The sequence below is a fragment of a genome, unplaced genomic scaffold (assembly GCF_019419815.1).
Source record: "Pyrus x bretschneideri cultivar Hongxiangsu unplaced genomic scaffold, Pyrus_bretschneideri_v1 Contig52, whole genome shotgun sequence".
Lineage (NCBI taxonomy): Eukaryota > Viridiplantae > Streptophyta > Magnoliopsida > Rosales > Rosaceae > Pyrus > Pyrus x bretschneideri.
Genome location: NW_025999790.1, coordinates 2791370 through 2813388, shown reverse-complemented (window position 1 = coordinate 2813388; position 22019 = coordinate 2791370). Strand labels below are relative to the sequence as shown.

Sequence of the window (22019 nt, the reverse complement as noted above, 5' to 3'; positions counted from 1 at the left end):
AAGCACTACATCTCCCGACCGTAGCCATATATAAATATCTTCCGTCTGTAAGTACTACATCTCCTGGCCGAAGCCATATATAAGTATCATTCGCCCGTAGGCACATAATATGAATAACCATTAAGTAAGCACAAAAATCATGAACTTAATATTTCAAAAATATATCTCATCGGAGCTCAATAGCTCAAACATCAAATCATAAATTAATAGGAACGTTCTAGCTCAAATCCTCATCATAAACCATGTTCATAAGTATATAATCATAAATATTTCAAAGAACATAAATCCGATAAAGCATGATATTCATAAAGCGTAAATCCAATTTACTCATAAACATTTCATAAAACGTAGTCATAAAATCTTGCTTCCATGCATTCATTTCTAATAACAAAATTATGCATTTTGGAAGGGGTTCACTTATAGATACTCCATCATCGAAGAGCCATACGAACTAGGGTGAAAGGAAACGCCACTAACAAACGCACCTAAGCACGTAAATGAACCAATTAATAAAACTCTACTCAAATGATTGAATTTGGGAAAACGGACATCGAAAAACCCACGGGGAACCTCAGGTACCCCCACGAGCCGCCGCATGCATCGCTATGGGGTGGGTTAGGTCGCCGGAAAGTTGACCAGAAAACTCGTCGACGTCGTCGTGGACGGTGACGGAGCACAATATCTCGGGTGGAAGCGCGTGATGCACCGGCCAAGATAAGTGGCCACTCACGTCCAGGCGCAGGCCCACGCATTGGCTGGAAACTAGGATCTGATTGGGTCGGGTCAAATATGGGTTTTGAGTCTAAGCTTGCTTTTGGATTTGGGCCTGAGGTTTTTGGGCTGGGTGTAACAGCCCATCCCAGAATTTACGGAACAGAAGGGTATTTTCGTATTTTCACTTTGGTTGGGTTTTATTTGTTTGAAATATTGTTTTTGGCCTTAATAGGTGTGTGCCCAAAGGACCCATCTTTGGATTTTGGTTCCCCCGGTTCCCTTATTCCTTTTTTTTGGTTCCCCCGGTTCCCCCAGTTCCCTTATTCCTTTTTTTTTTGCCACATGGCAGTTCCTCTCACTCCCCCTTCTACTCTCTCATTCTCATGGACTCACTTTCTCTCTCTCTCTTACCCTCAATTTATGTAACTTTCTCATTCTCTCGAACTACACACATACGACACCACCACACCACCTCTCATCTCTAGAGAACCCTTAAACCACGCCCCTGGATCACCATTATCTTTTGTCTCTCTCTCCTTCTAGTCATGGTAGCACAGTGACTGTGCTTCGGATTTTCCCTATGAGCTCCGCCGACTTCGACAAAGGTTAGCACCTAGATCTCCTAGAATTTTTTAAAAGTAAATTAGGGTGTATTGAGACTTTTTGGGGTGGTTTGAACTTAGAGACAACTTGGAGGTTTATATTCACAGTTTTCCGGGAAGGTGCCGTGACTTACAGATGTGTTCTGATCATATTCCGGCCATTTCAAGCCACGAGATAGGTATATTTCGATTCTTTATTTTCCGGGCTTCAATTTGGTGTATTAGATTTCATGTTTTGGTTAAGTTTTGGAGCTCTATCGGAGCTCGGGAATTCTCCGGCCGAAGTCCAGCCTTCCCCTTTCCTTGGGTCTTGTGACCCTAAACCCAGCCCAAATGAAACTCCAGGCCAAACCTCTTAACCTGGGCCCAACCCTTTTAGCCTAAACCAAACCTTTTTTGTCACTTAGGCCTTTGGGTCGTTTAGAACTCGGGCCTTAGGCCCGTTAACCCCAAGACCTAAACCCTTGAAACCCTTTGGACCCTAGGCCTTCGGGCCGAGATGACACGGGCCTGTAGCCCATTAGCCTAGGCCCTTTCATCTAACCTAGCCTTGAAACCCTTGGGTCGGGTTACCCAAGCCCAGAACCTAAATGATAGAACCGGCCCAAACCCAAGCCCAGCCCGTTGACCAACCTTTGACCCAACGTAGTTAACCAGACAGAATATTCCTGTGTTAACTTTTTCTAAAATTACCCGGGACCCTTTTAAAGGTAATTCGACATTCTGAATCCGTTTTTGACATCTGTTTTCCCAAATTCAATTGTTTTAGTAGAGTTTTATTAATTTGACCCTTTATGTGCTTAGGTGTATTTATTATGGCATTTTCATCTTTGCTAGTTTGCATGGCTTTTCGATCGCAAAGTATGTTTTAATAGTAGAAATGCATACACGAAAAGCATGATTTAATGATTACATTTTATGAAACGTTTTATGAGTAAATTAGATTTACACCTTATGATTATCATGCTTTACTAATAATATTTTGGAATACCATACTTTATCGAAACTTATGTTCTTTGTAGTATATATGATGGATGACTATATACTATTTATGAACATGTTTTTACACTTCTTTGTAGTATATATGATGGATGACTATATGCTATAAAGATGATTTTGAGATATATACCCATGCTTGGAACTATTATATTCAACATTTGTTGCTTATCTAGTGGTCATTGTTCTACCTACGGGCGATGATACTTATATTGCCTTCGGGTGGGCGTGTGTAAGGCACTATTCTATGCGTATGGGAGATGATACTTATATTGCCTTCGGGCGGGTGTGTGTAGGGCACTGTTCTGTGCGTACGACGGAAAATACTTATATTGGCTTCGATCGGGCGTTGGTAGATGGCTTCAGCTGGAAGATACTTATATATGATACCACTAGTTAGCACACTATATGATATATGTTTTATGAAAGGTTTTATGGCATGCTAGGGTTTTCGGCAAATCTATCACCTATTATGCTATTAGTTTTCATAAAACTTTGGAGGTTAGTATGTTGAATAACTATTTCAATATTATATATAAAAATAGTTATTCAACATACAACTGCAACTGAAGCCATAAAACTTTGGAGGTTATTATGCATAATAGGTGAAAAGGAAGAATGATCGATAGTATTTCGAGCCTTACCTATTCAGAAAAAGTAGAACTCGTCGAAGTTCACCATTGCACCATCTCAGCGCTTGTCGAGGAAGAAAAGGGAGAGAACGAGGTAAAGAGTACGGGAGAGGAGATCATGGCAATGGTTCGTGACTAGCCTGAGCTTACGGTAGTGGTGCTCGCCGTTCAGGCGAGAGTGGTGCTATTGTCCTTGCTCTTAGAGAAGAAGAGAGATAGTTGGGAGAGAAGTTTTAGAGTGAGAGTCCACAGAGAGAGAATAAGAAGGATTTGGGCTAGGGACAAAACCAAAAGGGTTGGCTCCCCTTGGGCACATCAATTAAGACCAAAAGCAACATTTCAGAATATCTCCCAAGCAAAGTAAAATTACATAAATTCCCTCGACGTTCTGTAGAATTAGGGACGGGTCGTTACAAAAAACCCAAAAGTCACACAAATTAGTCAAATTTGAGAGACCCAGATGAATCTTCTTGGTAGAAAATAAAAAAAAAAATTGTGAGAAGAATGGGCAAACAACTGGGTAGCCTGTGAGAGCAACTAAGAAGAAAAATTGAAATAAATCTCTCTCTTATCTCAGAATCAGATTGATTGGGATGTCGGTTTTCTTTCTTCTTTTCCCCTCCCTGAAGAAAGAAGGAAAAGGATAATAGCGCAGGAATGGTGATCAAATAACCAAAACCCCCCTAAAAAAGAAGCATAATTTCTTCAATAACTGGACACTAACAGAAAAACCCTAATTCATATTATTTACATTACAAATACACAGGGAAACAAATAGCTAATAAAGATGGACACGGACTTTGTGATCCAGTAAATGTTGTAGATCAAACTTCTAATTGCGATTTGCTTTCTTTATGAATTTTTAATTGTAAGTTTATCCTGTGGCTTTTGAAATTTTGGTTTGAAATTGCGAATGTTGTTCTGTCAATTAAATGTTGAATGGATTTTTTAAATAAGATGAAATTGAATGACAAACTTTTGACTTTAGCCAAATCCCTCCTCAATTTTACACCACAAATGGTAGTCCCTTAAGTTTTTAACAAGTTATCAATTTGATTGTTTAAGTTTCAAACTCATCAACTTTATCCTCCAATGACAATCCTTCTCAAATTTCAAGCCTTCTAACTTAATTTTTGGTTCCTATGCCTTGCTGCATTTCTATTTTGTGTGTTATTTTTTCGTTAATAAGTGTTTTTTTGTAAGATTATTTGAGTTATCTTTCGATGAATATTTTAATTTTGGATTGGTGTGTTTCTAGTTTTGAGTCTACTTTGTAGTAATATCTTTGTGTGGAGTTGGTACTATTCATTATCGATGAGTATCATCTCGTTCATTATATTCAAAATTTTGTTTGTAGATTTCCTCAAATGTCAATTTTCAAAGTGTTTGACATTTTAACCATGAATGGAATTCTTTGACTTTAGAATGTGAGTTTGAATGTGAATTCCTTTGACTTAAGGCTAAGGAGCTCTTAGTTTTGTTAAAAATATCTTTGAATTGAAGACCTCAATAATACAATAAAACCGATATCATTTCGTCCTAAAATGTTTTAGCTCAAAGAAAGCGAAACAAAATCATAAAACAAATAAAATTAAAATTAAAAATCGTAAGAAAAAAAAAATCACTTCACCAAAACAAAAAATCAAAAGAGCAAAAATAAAAAACCTGTTGCAACTTGCAAGTTAGAAGACACGACACAACCTCTCTTCTCTCTCTCTCTCTCTCTCTCTCTCTCTCTCTAGTTTCTCTCTCTTTCTTTTCTTTCTTTCTCTTTCTAGTTTCTCTCTCTAAAAAGGCTAAAACCCTTTTTTCCTTGTTGGTGTAGATTTCCTTCCTTGTTAGCCCAACACCCCAACTGATCATTCATTTCTCTCAAATCTCCATTTTCTCTCCCCATTTTATTTACGGATCTGCCCTTTCCACTCCAGACCCGACCTTCTGAGCTCCCCCGGAGCTCCGAAATCCGAAACCCAATTCCGATCGATTCAATTCAGCTGATAGAAAAGCAGCCGGAATCCGATGAAGGTGCCGTGCTGCTTGGTGTGCCAGACCCGCTACGACGAGGAGGAAAGAGTTCCGCTTTTGCTTCAGTGCGGCCATGGCTTCTGCAAGGACTGCTTGTCGAAAATGTTCTCTTCGTGTCCGGAAACTACCCTCGTCTGCCCCCGCTGCCGCCACGTCACCGTCGTCGGGAACTCCGTTCAGGCCCTCCGCAAGAACTTCGCTGTGCTCGCCTTGATTCACTCCAGCTCCAATGGTGTATCGTCTGCTGCCGCCTCCAATTTCGATTACGATTACACGGACGACGAGGATGGGGACGACGATGAGGATGAGGATGGGGACCGACGGTGCGCTCGTGGGTCCCACACGTCGAGCTCGGGTGGGTGCGGACCAGCGATCGAGCTGGCGGTGCACCACGACTTGAAGTTGGTGCGGCGGATAGGGGAGGGGAGGCAGCCCGGGGTTCAAATGTGGACTGCTGTCATTGGAGGTGGAGGTGGAAGGTGCCGTCACCGGGTTGCGGTGAAGAAAGTGGCGATGGCGGAGGAGACGAGTATGGATTGGGTGATGGGGCAGCTGGATAATTTGCGGTGGGCTTCGATGTGGTGTAGGAATGTGTGCACATTTCATGGGGCTATGAAGAGTGAAGGCACCTTGTGTCTTGTTATGGATAAGTGTTACTGGGTCGGTTCAGTCTGAGATGCAGCGCAATGAGGGCAGGCTGACTTTGGAGCAAATTCTAAGGTTTTGTGGTTTCAAATTTCTTTCGTTTCATTTTTTCTTTGAAGGGTTTTGTATTCTATAATGTGTTATATTCTGACTGATTTGTATCTGTCACTGTGCGTGAGTGTGTGGAAAGTAATTTAATTTCTTGGTTTGTGTGGTAATTCTGGATTGTTAGTTCATAAGGGTATTTTGCGAGTGTAGGAAACTCTTGTGGATGTTGATTTAGCGGGTAAAGTTGTGTGCTTTATGATTCGTTAAGTCATGGATTATGATTTTGTTGAGTGGATGCATATTTTAACAAATGAGCATGGAAGCAGTCCTACTTGCAAGAGCGGAGTCAAGAATTTTCAATTGGGTAGGCTATCTATGTTTTTCGTTCATTTAGGATTGGGCTTACTCTTAAGAGGCTAGAGACTTACTGTATGTGAGTTCAATGCTATTAGGTTTAGTGGGTTGTTTACTAGGTATAGTTTGATAGACAAACACTTAATATAAGCAAAATTATAGGAGGATTTTTTCAGTCCCCAAAAGGCTAACTAGGTTGCAGTCCATGGTAGCCTTGTATGTGTCCCGCCAACGAATATTCTTGTCAATGTCTTACTATGTAAGTGGGATGGTATTCTGTTGAGTTTGATATAGCATAATCCCACTGTGAGGCCCTAAAACTACAATATAACCCTTCGCATTCAATGCTAACTGAGGATGCAAGTTATATTGCAATCACCAAATTGTGGTTACTTCCATTCCCAGAAATGTTGTCCTCGCTAAAAAGCTTTCAAGGAGGACAATTTTTGACCTTTCTTACTTAGCCAAACGTAGTTTCTGTTCCAATATATACCTCATTTTTTTAACCCTGAAACGGGGAATTAGAAACTTATAAGAATGTTGATTTGCTCACAAGGGTTGATGTTGAATTACCGGATTTTCTTTGTGACTTGAGAGTAATCTCTCAATGGATGGACATGACGGAACAGGTATAAATGGAAAAAATGGGGATTGCTGGTTGCGTGAGACCTACAAGAATTTCCCCTGACATGGAGATCAAGCTTATTCATAACCTTTCATTCAATACTCCTGCAAATTCTTTAAATCCATTGAAATTAGTTGTCAGATTTAACCATATCATTCTTAATATTGTCGAGTTTGTATTAACTTTACTGTTGTAGCCATAAGCTGGAAATAAAACCTTCCAATTAATTGCAAAATTGTGAACAGCTGTATCAATTTAGTAAGTCAAAAGAGAGACTTTTAATAACAATGATCTTACATGTTAATTTTCCCTTCAATAGAACAGGCAATCAACATAATAAATGCATTGTTATACAAGATCAATTGTTAATTGTAGTTACCCTGTCCTCCTTTAACCACCATTTGTGCTACAAATGTTTGATAACTGATGCAAAGGTTCTATTTACATTGATTAGCAATGAGAAATCTGAAAGGAAAAAAAAAAAAAAAAAAAAGAACTTTTTAAACTTGGAAATAGTGAATGAATATCTCATTTGTTCTGAAAGATATGAAGCTTAAACTGATTCTTGTAGAATTGTTTTTCTTTCATAAACAATGAAGCTTTCTTTATTTCTGTATTTATGAGGTAGGAGCCGGAAATACTAACACAATAAAAATGATTTGGAATATCATTCTGGTTTTCTGAATGCACTTTTGAATCTGAACGCTGAGCCTTAGTCTTTGCGAACAAATATAGAAAAAATTGTGTCTTCACCAACAAATACAAAACGTCTATTCTGTTGTCCATGCAACCAGCTTCCAAAGAGAGCGCCGGGTTTGCTTCGCACATCTCCTATCTTAATTTGAAATGTTTAGTATGGTCATGTATATGCTTATACTTCTATTCCACACATACTTAAGTTCTAGTTGAGTTAGAGGTTTACCAATCCAAGCTTACCAATGTGTAAGTTTATATAATATCTTATATTAGTAACTACTAGCTGGCTTAATTCTTGTCTTGATGTTTTGAGTGCTTGCCATTTGTAGATACGGGGCTGACATTGCACGAGGAGTGGCTGAACTTCATGCGGCAGGTGTCATTTGTATGAATCTAAAACCGTCCAATCTTCTTTTGGATGAAAGTGGTCACGCCGGTAGTTTCTGATTATGGAGTTGCTGCAATTCTGAAGAAGCCTTCCTGCCGGAAAGCTCGATTGGAGTGTGACACCTCAAGGATCCATTCTTGTATGGAGTGTACAATGCTTAGCCCCCACTATGCAGCTCCAGAGGCATGGGAGCCAGTGAAGAAGTTATTGAATCCATTTTGGGAGGATGCTATTGGTATTTCTGCTGAGTCAGATGCATGGAGTTTTGGTTGTACATTGGTAGAAATGTGCACTGGTTCCATTCCGTATGTGGAGCAACATACTGTATATTTGAAAGTTCTCATTCGTTTTCCCCTTGTGAAATGATTTTTAGTACAAGTTGAAATTCATTGTGCAGATGGGCTGGTTTAAGCACTGAGGAAATTTATCGGGCTGTAATCAAGACTCGGAAACTACCCCCACAATATGCAAGTGTAGTAGGTGTTGGGATACCTAGAGAATTGTGGAAAATGATTGGCGAGTGCCTGCAGTTCAAGGCATCGAAAAGACCATCTTTTAATTCAATGCTAGCCACTTTTCTTCGCCATTTGCAGGAGATACCACGCAGCCCTCCTGCAAGTCCTGATAAGTAAGAATTCAAAGTTCTGATCGTGCCCCTGAAGTTTCTGGTATTTTTATTCGTAGTATCTTGACTTAACCAATCCTAGCTGATATCGTTGGATGAGACAGAGACACAAACATTATAATTATATATAAACAACTGCCTTTAATATGATCACTTTTGATGAATACTAAAAAGGGATCCCATTATTGGGGCCACTCACAATGTGGTTCAGTGATCCGAACAGTAAAGCAAAATTGGAAATTGTTTTGCCATTGGATTATCATTATGAACACCTCGTTGTTTATTGGAAACAATGTGTTAGTCTATTTGTTGTGCTACAGTTAGATGACTAAACGATTTTCAACTTTTGAGGTTCTGGAAGGATGATCCTTTGGGAGGTCTTAGAAATGAACAGTTCAGATAGTTCAGATAGATCACAGTGAGTTACGCTATACAATATAAATTTTTAATAACTTGGGGTATCTGATTAATCCCTGAGGGCAGAAGAAATAGCGTAACTCACTGTGTTCTAGCCAATTTTATAAGATTTACATCAAAAGGGGAAAAAACTTATATCTCGAGTGTTTGAACAGTGTTTTAGCTAAATCCTCTGGATCAAATGTGATGGAACCATCTCCTGTATCCAAATCAGAAGTTTTTCAGGGTAACCCCACCCTTCTGCATAGACTTGTGTCTGAAGGGGATGTGCACGGTGTTAGGTTAGTGCACTTTGTCAAAGAATTATTTGAGCTATATTTTTCTTAAACACAGACTTTTTGACTTATTCTCCTTGTCACACTTCTTTGGTTGTCCAGAGATCTGCTTCAAAAGGCCTCAGCAGAGAGTGATAACAGCACAATATTGTCTCTATTAGAAGCTCAAAATGCTGATGGCCAAACTGCTCTCCACTTGGCCTGTAGACGCGGTAGTGCAGAACTTGTTAATTCTATTTTGGAGTATCAAGAGGCCAATGTGGATGTCTTGGACAAAGATGGGGATCCTCCACTTGTTTTTGCATTAGTAGCTGGATCCCCAGAATGCGTTCATGCTCTCATTAACAGAGGTGCTAATGTGAGATCTAGGTTGCGAGAAGGCTTTGGTCCCTCTGTTGCTCATGTCTGTGCCTATCATGGCCAACCTGATTGTATGCGTGTATGTGTCAGTTGGATTTTTAATGATATTTCATTTTTACTTCATAAGGTTCTTGAAAGGTGTACTCTTAAAATATACTTTGTATGATCTCAGGAGTTACTAATGGCTGGAGCAGATCCTAATGCGGTGGATGAGGAAGGTGAATCTGTATTGCATAGAGCTGTTGCGAAGAAATATACAGATTGTGCCCTTGTTGTTCTGGAAAATGGGGGCTCTAGGTCAATGTGTGTTTTGAATTCAGAAAAGTTTACGTAAGTACACAGTTGATTTTCATTTTTTTCCAGATATAAGAACCATGTGCATGCAAGCTATAGGGAAATGAAATTCATTGATGACGTGTTTATGCAATATATTTTGTTTTTACTTTTAATGTGCACAATCCACTGAGCCTTAATCAGGTTTTAGAAAATATATTTATGCTTTCTTAATTTATAGGCAGGCAGGGTTTACCTGCTGGTGATGTGTTAAAATTGTTTAACTATACCCAAAGTGCGCAGTATAGGTGATGAGTTGTACTAGTTGAGCCTTTCTGGAGTCATTGGCCCAATGATTTTGCTGATCCTATGATTCAAAGTACATGCTTAGTATGCCTGACAGTTGTCACTTTTTTTCCTAAGCATATTTGTTCTGTAGGTTATATTTTAATAGGCTTGTAAATTGTTATCAGAGTAGTTGCATGTCTATCTTAAATGATTTTGCAAATTGCAAGTGGATTAAAACTACATATATTTTTGGTCTCGATTTTTAATTGCCTGTTAATTTCTTATTGTATCATAGACCATTGCACTTGTGCGTGGCAACATGGAATGTTGCTGTTGTTAGAAGGTGGGTGGAAGTTGCAACACCAGAAGAGATTGCTGATGCAATTGATAGACCAAGTCCAGTTGGCACTGCATTGTGTATGGCAGCTTCTCTAAAGAAAGATCATGAAATTGGTAATCTTAGATCTTTGGAATGTCTGGTTCATTGATCTGAACTTCTAATTCTTTTAGTAGTTTTAGAGGCACTTTGGTTAATATCGATTATTTTTCGGACTTTGGTTGATGTGATTATAGCATCCAATAATTGACATATGGGTATATAACTAATCATTACCTACCCAGTTTTTTAATGTTGAAACTAGCATCTTGGCATCTCCTCACACATGCCAATTTATTTATGTCATAAAAAAATTGTATATGTTTTTTAAATTTGATGTCTCTCCTAGTTTTATGCAATATGCATGATTGCATGTTCCAAAGTCTTGAAATGGTTGTTGATGAATATATACAAGCTCCATGGTCCATCGTCACAAAACTGGTCTAGAGATCTAGCTAATAGGTCTATAGATACAGATTAAGAACTTTCCCTTGGTTAACCTTTTATCCGCCCATGATGACTTGTAAGGCGGGCACTTAAATCTTGAATCCCCTTTTTTTTTTTTTTTTTTTTCAACAAATAAATGTTTTATCCGGCCATGATGACTTGTAGGGAGGGCACAGATTAAGAACTTTCCCTTGGTTGACATTTTATCTTGCCATGATGACCTTGTTAGGCGGGCACTTAATCTTGAATCCCATTTTTTTTCCAACAAGTAAATGTTTTCGCAATTGTTTTATCCAGCCATGATGACTTGTAGGGTGGGCACTTAAATTTTGAATCCCAAATGTTATGTCAATATGTCAACAATTAAAAATTGTCGTATTAAACTCTCTTTCCGTCTATCTCTGTCTACCCCCCCCCCCCCTCTCCTCCTCTCTCTTCGATATAGAATATTGTATCATCTATGATCCATTAATATTGTTTTGAGATAAATTAGTTTGCTTCTTTGTAGCTCTTTCCTTGTTGGTTTTTATGTTTAAGTACACTAGTGGATAGGTAAAATTAATTGTATTTCTTTCTTCAAGTGTTCTACTTGAAGCAATTAAGAAATTTATGTTACTATTAGTATTGATATTTTTACCTGATGTTGGTTGTAGAAGGAAGAGAAATTGTGCAAATTTTGCTTGCTTCTGGAGCAGATCCAACTGCTCAAGATTTGCAGCATGGACGGACAGCTTTGCATACAGCTTCAATGGCCAATGAAGTTGAGTTGGTCAAGGTATGGAAGAGAGCTTCCTACTACATAATATCAGAATCTAAACCCCATTTCATGATTTTTGGTCATCTATCCTCTCTGTGCATTATTGAAGTATCGACACTTTGGAAAACTTTGTTTTTTCTTGGTAGATTATACTTGATGCTGGAGTTGATGTGAACATTCGGAATGTACAAAATACAATTCCTCTTCACGTAGCACTGGCCAGAGGGGCAAAGTCATGTGTTGGACTGCTTCTATCAGCTGGAGCTAATTATAATTTGCAGGTTTTTCTTCAATCACTTGAAATTGAATTGTTTTGTCAGTAATACATTCTCATGGTATCTCAATCTTTTCTTTGTTGGAACTGAGTTTTGATATAATGCCCGCATGTTATGTTGAATGCATATAGTCTTCTAAACAGAGACTCCAATTTGATATATGCACGTTGAGGCGATGTTATGAGGAGCCAGTTAGAGCATCTCCAATCATGCTCTGTATTTTCAATTCAAATTTTAGCTAAAAGACTAGAAAGTTATTTTTGGAGCTCCTATAAAATTGCAACTTCCAACCATACTCACTAATTTAGGGAGTTATAATAATTGTGAACCAATAGGAATAATTAATGCTAGGAGCTCCTTTCTTACTCCCTAGATTTAGGAGCTCCTAGAGGTTTTGCTATCCCAAGAGCACAATAGGGAGTGTGATTGGAGATGAAAATTTTCAAATCTTCCTATATTTTGGCTAGGAGTTCATTTAGGGAGCCCATTGGAGATGCTCTTTGGATTGGCAGGCTGTCCGTTTAACCGATATGGTGATTGATTGGATGTTAAAGATTTTAGCCATAACTAATATTGATATACAAGTCCTTTACGCCCTTGTTAGAGTGTTGCACGCACATACACAAGGACAGCTTTTTTATTTTGATGATGCTTGATGACTTGCTCCTATATTTTACTACTCAAGCCGCCGCCTTCTTTTTGTTACTTATGTACAATGTATTTTGCTCATTGTTATCAGGATGATGAAGGTGACAATGCTTTCCATATAGCAGCAGATGCAGCAAAAATGATACGTGAAAATCTCGAATGGCTTATTGTCATGCTTAGAAATCCTGATGCTGCTGTTGAAGCTAGAAATCACAGGCAAGTGCAAATAAATGCATCGCACTTTTGGGTGGCTTGACCTTCATTTGCAAGAGATTGTCCTCTTTCAGCTTTGTTTTCTATTAAGCAGTTGAACTTTAACAGCTATTTTTTCCCAAGAAACAAATAATGGCTAATACAATTACATGGTTGTGGATGACTTATTGATGACTATTAGGCCTTTATACTTTTGCGTTTAATGAGAACTTTTTGGAACTACAAAAATGTGGGAAGGCTTAGGGTAAGCTATCTACTATATGACCAACTTATGTATTTGACTTTGATGGCAGTGGCAAGACTTTACGTGACTTTTTGGAGACACTTCCTCGGGAATGGATATCTGAAGATCTGATGGAGGCACTTGTAAATCGGGGAGTGCGTCTGTCTCCTACATCGTGAGAAGAGATGATACCATTGTGCTGTTTTTTGATATTTTTTGCATGTCTTATACACCCTTGCGACTAATAGATTCCATATTTCTTGTTTTCTCTATGGTCTAGATTTGATGTAGGAGACTGGGTCAAATTTAAAAGAAGTATAACAACTCCTATGTATGGCTGGCAAGATGCAAAACATAGAAGTGTTGGCTTTGTGCAAGGTGCCCCAGATAAGGACCATTTGATAGTATCATTTTGTTCTGGAGAGGCTCGTGTTTCGGTGAATGAAGTTGTAAAAGTTATTCCCTTAGACAGGGGTCAGCATGTCCAGCTGAAACCAGATGTCAAAGAACCCAGGTTTGAATCTGATTAGTTTCTATATGCATCCATATTCAATTAGATTTTGGTAGTATCTACTTTTGAATAGCTTCTCTTGTTCTTTGATCCTGAATGTAATTTTCATACTGCAATTCCCTTGTTAAAATTCAAATTTTCACTTTTTAAGAAAGGAAGGATCAATATTTTAGGTTCTCTCTTTGAAATATTATAATTATTCACTAGTGAAACCACTTATATTGCTTGTAGTAATTATGGGATTGTAAGGTTGATTCACATTTCTTGCAAAATCTACTGGTCCAAGTGTAGGATAAAGTATTTATGCAGTTCAGAGACCAGTCATGCCTGATACCACATACCCAATAACGGGTTCTACTCCAGAGCCCGTACAAAAAAAAAAAAAAAAGACTATACATTTTTTGGTCACAGCCCCTCATACTGATTTACCTCAATCTTCAGGATTATTTTTTCCTAGGTACCATAGATTAAAACAGACTGAAGTACTTAATAGTTTGGTTGATTGGACTTTTAGATTATTTAACCAACTCATTACCTAAACAATTTTTTAAGCTTACTTGAGTAAACAGCTCATGCATTGTTGCGTGGTTAGTTTTTTGTTTTTCTTTGTTGTCAAGTAGTTCATTAGTTCTTAGTCTTCCCAAGTGATGGCATCTGATACACTTTATCTTGTGTTGAGCTTTTACTTTTGCCTCTGTCATATTTAAGTCCTTTTTATATGCGCCTTCTTATATCAACTTGTAATCCTTATTCAACGTGATAAATTTGTTGACTAAACCTTGTTTGGTTATCAGATTTGGGTGGCGTGGCCAGTCTCGCGATAGCATTGGTACTGTATTATGTGTCGATGATGATGGTATCCTACGTGTTGGCTTTCCTGGAGCCTCCAGAGGGTGGAAAGCTGATCCAGCAGAGATGGAGAGAGTTGAAGAATTCAAGGTTGGGGACTGGGTTCGAATTCGCCCCACTCTTACAACTGCAAAGCACGGATTAGGATCTGTTACACCTGGTAGCATTGGTATTGTGTATTGCATAAGACCAGATAGTAGTCTGTTGCTGGAATTAAGCTATCTTCCAAGTCCATGGCATTGTGAACCAGAGGAGGTTGAGCTTGTAACTCCTTTCAGGGTGAGCGAGATATGTTGATATTTGTTGTACAGTTCTTATTCGTAGTCTTTTCAAACACTAATAGTGTTTACTTTGAAGATTGGTGACAGGGTATGTGTGAAGCGATCTGTTGCAGAGCCTAGGTATGCATGGGGTGGTGAGACACACCATAGTGTTGGAAAAATAAGTGAGATAGAGAATGATGGGCTCCTGGTAATTGAAATACCAAATCGACCAATACCATGGCAGTCTGATCCTTCTGACATGGAGAAGGTGGAAGATTTCAAGGTAATATCTAATTTTTTTCATTCATATTATATTTATTAAAAAAATACAACAGGATGGCATTTTTTATTCTTCTTCTTATCCACATATTGCCGTTTCTACCATGCAGGTAGGTGACTGGGTTAGAGTCAAAGCTTCTGTACCATCCCCTAGATATGGATGGGAGGATATCACAAGGAACAGTGTTGGGATAATTCATAGCTTGGAGGAAGATGGTGATATGGGTGTCGCCTTCTGCTTCAGGAGCAAGCCTTTTTCTTGTTCTGTCACAGATGTGGAAAAGGTGCCCCCTTTTGAAGTGGGGCAAGAGATTCACATGATATCATCTGTTACTCAGCCAAGACTTGGATGGTCAAATGAAAGTCCAGCAACTGTTGGAAAAATTGTTAGGATTGATATGGATGGAGCTTTGAATGTAAGAATTCTTATCTTAGACATATATACAATATCTTATATGAGCGGAGGACGAGAGAAAGAGATCAAGGGAGAGGAGGAACAATACCTAAAATGTTTCAAAATTCTAATGTCTTTTAGTTTTCTGTTGAAGTTTATCTTATCTCATGTCTTCTTAACCCATCTGTCTCATCCCTTTCTCTTTTTAATTGAAGATACATAAAAAAAGAAATTAAAAAGGAACTTTTGCTAAATGAACACTTCCATTTTTTCGGTTAAATTAGTTGTAGAACATTTTTTGTTTTCTGCTGGTGCATGACAATTTCTGCAACTATATATTATATGCTTCTGTGTACGTGCAGAATTCAACAACCATTAACAGGACCCTTTTGCTTGTTTGTTATGTAGACAAGAGTCACTGGCCGACAGAGCTTGTGGAAAGTTTCTCCTGGAGATGCGGAACGACTTTCTGGATTTGAAGTTGGTGACTGGGTACGTTCAAAACCAAGCCTGGGAACTCGACCAAGCTATGACTGGAACAGCGTTGGAAAGGAAAGTTTAGCTGTCGTGCACAGTGTTCAAGATACAGGTTACCTGGAGTTGGCTTGTTGTTTCCGTAAAGGCAGGTGGATAACTCATTACACAGATGTTGAAAAGGTCCCATGCTTTAAAATTGGGCAGTATGTCCGGTTCCGGACTGGGCTCGTTGAACCAAGATGGGGCTGGAGAGGGGCTCAACCTGATTCTCGAGGCGTCATAACTAGCGTTCATGCTGATGGGGAAGTGAGAGTGGCTTTCTCTGGTTTGCCGGGGTTGTGGAGAGGAGATCCTGCAGATCTTGAAATGGAGCAGATATTTGAAGTTGGAGAGTGGGTGAGATTAGAAGATCAAGCAGGTGCTTGGAAATCCATTGGACCGGGTAGTGTTGGAGTGGTGCAAGGATTGGGATACGATGCAGATACATGGGATGGAACCACATCCGTTGGATTCTGTGGGGAGCAAGAAAAATGGGTTGGGCCTACCTCTGCTCTTGAAAGGGTGAACAGGCTGATGGTTAGCCAGAAGGTTAGGGTTAAGCTGTCTGTCAAGCAGCCAAGATTTGGGTGGTCAGGCCACAGCCATGCAAGTCTTGGAACCATATCCACAATTGATGCTGATGGCAAGCTGAGAATATACACTCCAGCTGGTTCAAAAGCTTGGATGCTGGATCCATCAGAAGTGGAACTTGTGGAGGAAGAGGAGCTTCACATCGGTGACTGGGTTAGGGTTAAAACATCAGTTTCAACTCCAGCCCACCAGTGGGGAGAGGTGAATCGTTCAAGTGTTGGGCTTGTGCATCGGATGGAAAATGAGGAGCTCTGGGTGGCGTTTTGCTTCACAGAGAGGTTGTGGCTTTGCAAGGCATCGGAAATGGAACGGGTTAGGCCGTTTAAAGTGGGGGACAAAGTGAGGATTAGAGAAGGGCTGGTGACCCCACGGTGGGGTTGGGGAATGGAGACCCACGCGAGCAAAGGACAGGTAGTGGGGGTCGACGCAAATGGGAAGTTAAGGATTAAGTTCCGATGGAGAGAAGGGAAGCCGTGGATTGGAGACCCTGCTGATATTTCTCTTGATGAAAGGACATGACTGAACTTTTCCAACTAGTGCTTCTTTTCACGGGCTTCCTCTGCCTATCGGGGTTTTCTCCCTCTCGACTGTGCAGACAAGCGGGAATTGCATTGTTACGGCAGCATGCAATCAGATCTGCCTGGAAACTATACCTTTGTTGTAATGGGCTCTGAAAGGACAATTTGCTTTGTTAAATACAGAATGATTACAAGAGACGGATAGATAGGAATCGGGGGGAAATTGCCTTTCCCTACCGTTAATTATATACGACACACAAGGGAGGCGAAGAACGACGTGGCAGTTTGCCATTTGTGTTTCATATATGTGCAGTTGACAAGCTGTAGAGGTATATATATATATATACAAGGTTATATATATTGATGTACAAATTGAACCCTTAATCTTGCTAGTTAATACATTCTTTTAGTCCATTTCTCTAAAGCTTTTCTCGTTGGTGTTTTATTTTGTCTGTAAACGAATTGGCAGTAGCTTTATTGCCATTCATTATTTGGATGAGAAAGTTGCAAGCGCCAGGGGGTTCGTCTAGTGTTCTGTGATTCATTTGTAAATCTCTTGGTACTTACAAATTCCTCCTACAAATGTAGCCTAAATTACCGGGATAGAGGCTTTCTCCTTGGGATTTCAACGCCTGATTGGAACCGAACAAACGAATCCAAAATTTTTCTGGCATTGCAAGAGGAACTCATGTCAAAGTAGCACGATCTAATTCAAAAATCTCACCCAATCAAGCACATCTAGCATATTACCTGCACGAGGAGTGTAGCACGCAGATCATCCACTGCAATATCAGGCCCTGCAACACACTTCTAAATGATTCATTCACGTCAAGGATTTCAGACTTTGGATTGGCTGCGGAGTGATCAAACTCCTAGTAATTCAGTCATCAGAGGGACTAGAGGATATCTTGCACCAGAATGGTTCAGGAATATTCCGATTACTGCAAAGGTTGATGTTTATAGTTATGGGGTCATGTTATTGGAGATTATCTGTTGCAGGAGCAGCCTTGAATGGAAAGGGAAAATGAAGAACAAACAATACTAATGGTTTGGGTTTACGACTGCTACAAGGGAAAAACATTAAAGAAGCTGTTGGAGGATGAGAAGGAGGCAAGAAATGACATGAAAAGGCTGTTGAGCAGGCTTGAAGGAGTGGTGGATGTATCCATGCCTCCATGTCCTTCTCTCTTTAGTTCAATTTGCTGAAACCTACACGTTACGCATAGTCTTTGAAATGCCGTAGCCATTTTCTATTCACTAGAAAAGCATAAAAAGTCTTGTATGTTTAGGATCATAACATCTTGTTCTCCACATACATATTTCAGATTTGACTGTTGCAGACATGTTGCCAATTAGTTACAACCCAAACACAAGCAATATTTCAAAACGCATGCAATATCTTAATCTCACCTTATGTGCTCTTCCTACTGATATGAAAAAGTAAAGGAAAGGTACAGATTACAGCCTTGTTGCGTTGTTGGCAAGTAATCCGTTAGATCTGGACCTTCATCACTATTTGAACATGAACGAAAAAGAGGACAAAATGGTCCGTGAGATGTGGGGGTTTTTGGGGATAAAACAAGAAATAGATGCTTTAATGGAGGAACAAAACTTGCAAGGAGTTCTGTTTCTCTCTTTCCGATTGATGAATCCTCGAGAAGGATTTGTTTGTCCTTAAGTAAAAGGCATGTATGTCTCCCCACATGTCCTGGATTTGCCGATGTAAAAAGATGAGACTCTGATTGCATTGTGCGCCTTAGTATGCTAGATTAGTAAGCAAGATTATTGCATGAATGTAACACTATTGATTCATACTTTCTTAACAGAATTAATGTTTCGCAAAGATTTTAACAAGTAAAGATCGTACTAGTCGGATTACATTCCATCAAAACCAATATTTCAAAAGATAACAAGAATAAAAATCATCACCAGAAAGTAAAGAGTACTAGTTGATCTTAATTGCATGAACTACTAGACTTGAGAAGCAAACCAACAGGAGAGTTGGTTCTGATGCTTTCCCATGATAAAATCATTCTTCAAGTGGATTGAGCACGTGACCAATGAACAAAACAGTTCCAGTTATTTCCTCTCTGATAAAAAACATGAATGGGTGATCAGCCACAAAGTCTATGGTTTTAATCGGTTCAGCACAATCTGCCTCATGACAGTGAAAAATAGAAACAGCTGCAGCTTTTGTACCACCTTCGTCAACTTCAATGACGGACTTATGGATTATTTCGGCGTCACCAATGCCCGACTCCACTATCTCACTGAAATCACCATTACCATCGAAAGGCAACACCAGTCCTAACTTCATGAGTACTTCGGAAGCTAAAAAGTTAGACTTAATCTTAAACTTTGGGATTTTCAAGGCCCCAGGTTTACGTTGTATTTCGGGGAGATGGCAATCTAAGAAATCAGGTTCAGAACAAACTCTCTTGACCAAATCTGGGAGCCCATTTCTTGAATTTGGAAGTAAAAAGTACGTAGAAAACCGCCTCTCCTTGTCTTTGCCTTGCTTGTAAGGAAGCTTTGAGACTTTGAAGCCGTCAAAGGCTTTCACATAATGCCATCCGTAGCTTTCTATCATGAACGGCGCCTCAACAGTACTACCATCGAGAAGGCGAAATTTGCGCTCTTCTGTCTCCGATGGATCAAACTGATGGCTCCAAACTCCTTTGAAGTATATCGTATTTAAAAGTAAAAGCATGGTATTTTCATCAACTGACCCAGGAGGGAGAGCCTCAGGGATAAGGCCCTTCGTCTCCTTTTTGGTCCATGAGTTCACTTGAACCCGCGCTTTGTCAGGGTCGGTTCCAAAGCTAACTTCTTTGATGACCGCATTGTAATCATTGACCAACATGCGTTTGAAAGAGGGTTTGACAGTGAGAGACTGCTCAACCCAAAGGCTATTGGCACAGTTCACGCAGGGACCACCTCTAGTGGATCCGTCGGACAAGACCAGAGGGACAAGATGGGAGAAGTGGGAGTTGAGTTCATCGGAGGACTTGGACTTGAGGAAAGAGAGCAACTGTTTCTTGGTTGGACCCTTAGATCCTGCAGTTACCGAAGACAACAGGACCTGGAGGGACAGCGGCGAGTACACCATGTTCTTCCCTTTGCCTTCGGTCGTGAGCAGCTGCTTGGTAATTCTGAGTGCGACATCGGTTAGGTTGCTGATGGTTTTTTTGAGATACATGGTGAAACTGACGGATTGATCGGCGCGGCAGGAATCACCAGGCAGGCAAGTGGGAGAGATTTAGATAATTGATATCAAACCCTAAAACACACACTCACGGCTCTCTCTCTCTCTTTCTCTCTATCTGTGAACAAACCCTAGTAACTAGGCTTTTATATACACATCGAATAAAACCATTTGACCTTTGGAATCCCCATCTATTACTTTCCGCACAAGAAAGTGTACCGTTACGTAACCTTAAAGAAAATAATTTAATAAACATATCTTCTTTATAAAAAATTGATTAAATAGTTTATTTTATTTTATTTAAAGTTTATTTCTTCATTTTTCTCAAAAAAAAAAGGTTTATTTCTTCACGTTATTATTATTATTATTATTATTATTTTGTAAACTTCAAGTTATTTCTTTGGCATTTCATTTTTTCCTCCTATTATTAATGCATTTATTATGCATCTCTTTATGATGATTTCATCATATCTTTTTTACTGTATATTAATTATAATATTTATTTTAGTAAATTAAATTGAATATTTAAAAAGTAGTTATCAGGTACATAACTATCGGCATGGTTTATTGTTCATTTGAAATCTAAACGTACTAAAAGTCGGTATATTTAGATTTCAAATGAATTATTTAGTTGCTTTTTTTAACTAATACTGAGGAATTATTTTAATTAATTAATTTTTTATAGAAAAAGTCATTAATTGAGATGGAATTCAAGGGATTGGGCAAATTAAATTTTCTAAACCGTAGGCAATTAGTTGCACGGTGAAGATGCTTTTAAACTAATAACATGCAATTTAAAAAATAGAAAAATGATGTTGTGGCAATTGATCATAGCTCTTTAATCAAATCTTAAAAATGAACTCATTTTAAAATTATTTAAAAAAAATTAGACTTTTTTTAATTAAACATTTGTTACTTTCCTATTTTAGATTAAAGTGCTTTCACTTTTGATTAAACCCTATTTTTAAGTTCTATATATATTCTTAACTTAAGTTTTTTTTAGATTCAATTTAAATACAATTTTATGTCAAAAATACACTCAGTAATATTAATCAAGTAATTGCTATTTTTAAGGAATCTCATCTCTTCCTCAATTTAAGGATTCTATTATATGTCTAAATTATTTAAGAAATTTCAACATATCTAAATTATTTGTAACTTAGTTTTCAAAAATTGTTTGTACCATCGTTCTTTAAAAATAAACATTGACATGTACCAACATAATTTATTCTCAAGTTGAAACGTTCCTATGCTAAATTAAAATGGATTCATACCTAACTAAAATGTGTGCTTACTAAATTGAAATGTACACATGTCGAAATGTACCCATATTGTCTTGAAACGTACCAATAAGTTTTAGGGTTACACATAACATGCCATTAACTTTTCACATACCAAAATTATGACAATATAAACATATCAATAGCTTGGTACGTATCTAAACAAATAACATATCAAAGTACTAATTTGTACACAAATTTAGATTACATAACATACCAATAATGTACCAAATTATCAGTACGCTATTTTTAATACATAGGACATCAATAAATGAATATATATATATATATATATATATATATATATATCATTTGGAGTACATTGGTACGTTTAAAATATAACCATTTGGTTTTTCTTTTTGTTAAAAAACCCATCATCGTTTTTGCACCGACAACTCAACTTGTTTTTGTTATAGTAGAAATCTTATTGTTTTTTTTTTTTTGAAATATATTGAATTAATGCACATAAATTAACAATATATTCTTGTGCAAGATTTTAGTAATTTATTATATATTAGATTTAATCAGTAAATTAATTAAAATTGAAGAAAAGTAGTTTGATCAAATCTCTAAAAACCTTAGATGTTTTGTCTAAGAAATTCAAAAACCCACGTTAATTGATTAGGAAACTATCAAAACCCCCGATATACACTTCCACCCTTCGCTTCCCCCTAAAAAGTCCCATTTTTCTTCCGGTCCCTAAAACAATTA

General features: G+C 38.4%; 2 protein-coding genes across 2 annotated transcripts; one reads left to right on the top strand and one right to left on the bottom strand.

Annotated features, from left to right (window-relative positions):
• Positions 1–4662: 4662 nt before the first annotated feature.
• On the top strand, positions 4663–17237 carry LOC103961862 (E3 ubiquitin-protein ligase KEG). The gene is given in 18 exon segments (XM_009374500.3): positions 4663–5626; positions 5628–5689; positions 7667–7772; positions 7774–8030; positions 8123–8353; positions 8923–9048; positions 9145–9481; positions 9575–9732; positions 10259–10416; positions 11440–11561; positions 11690–11824; positions 12558–12682; positions 12973–13077; positions 13183–13416; positions 14208–14541; positions 14620–14808; positions 14915–15220; positions 15607–17237. Coding segments are annotated over 18 exon segments (4866 nt in total). The 5' UTR covers positions 4663–4963; the 3' UTR covers positions 16825–17237.
• Positions 17238–17371: 134 nt separating this feature from the next.
• LOC103961861 (serpin-ZX-like) lies at positions 17372–20120 on the bottom strand. Its single transcript, XM_048570382.1, has one exon. It carries the CDS (start codon positions 20020–20022, stop codon positions 18853–18855), a length of 1170 nt encoding a protein of 389 aa, XP_048426339.1. The 5' UTR covers positions 20023–20120; the 3' UTR covers positions 17372–18852.
• Positions 20121–22019: the final 1899 nt, after the last annotated feature.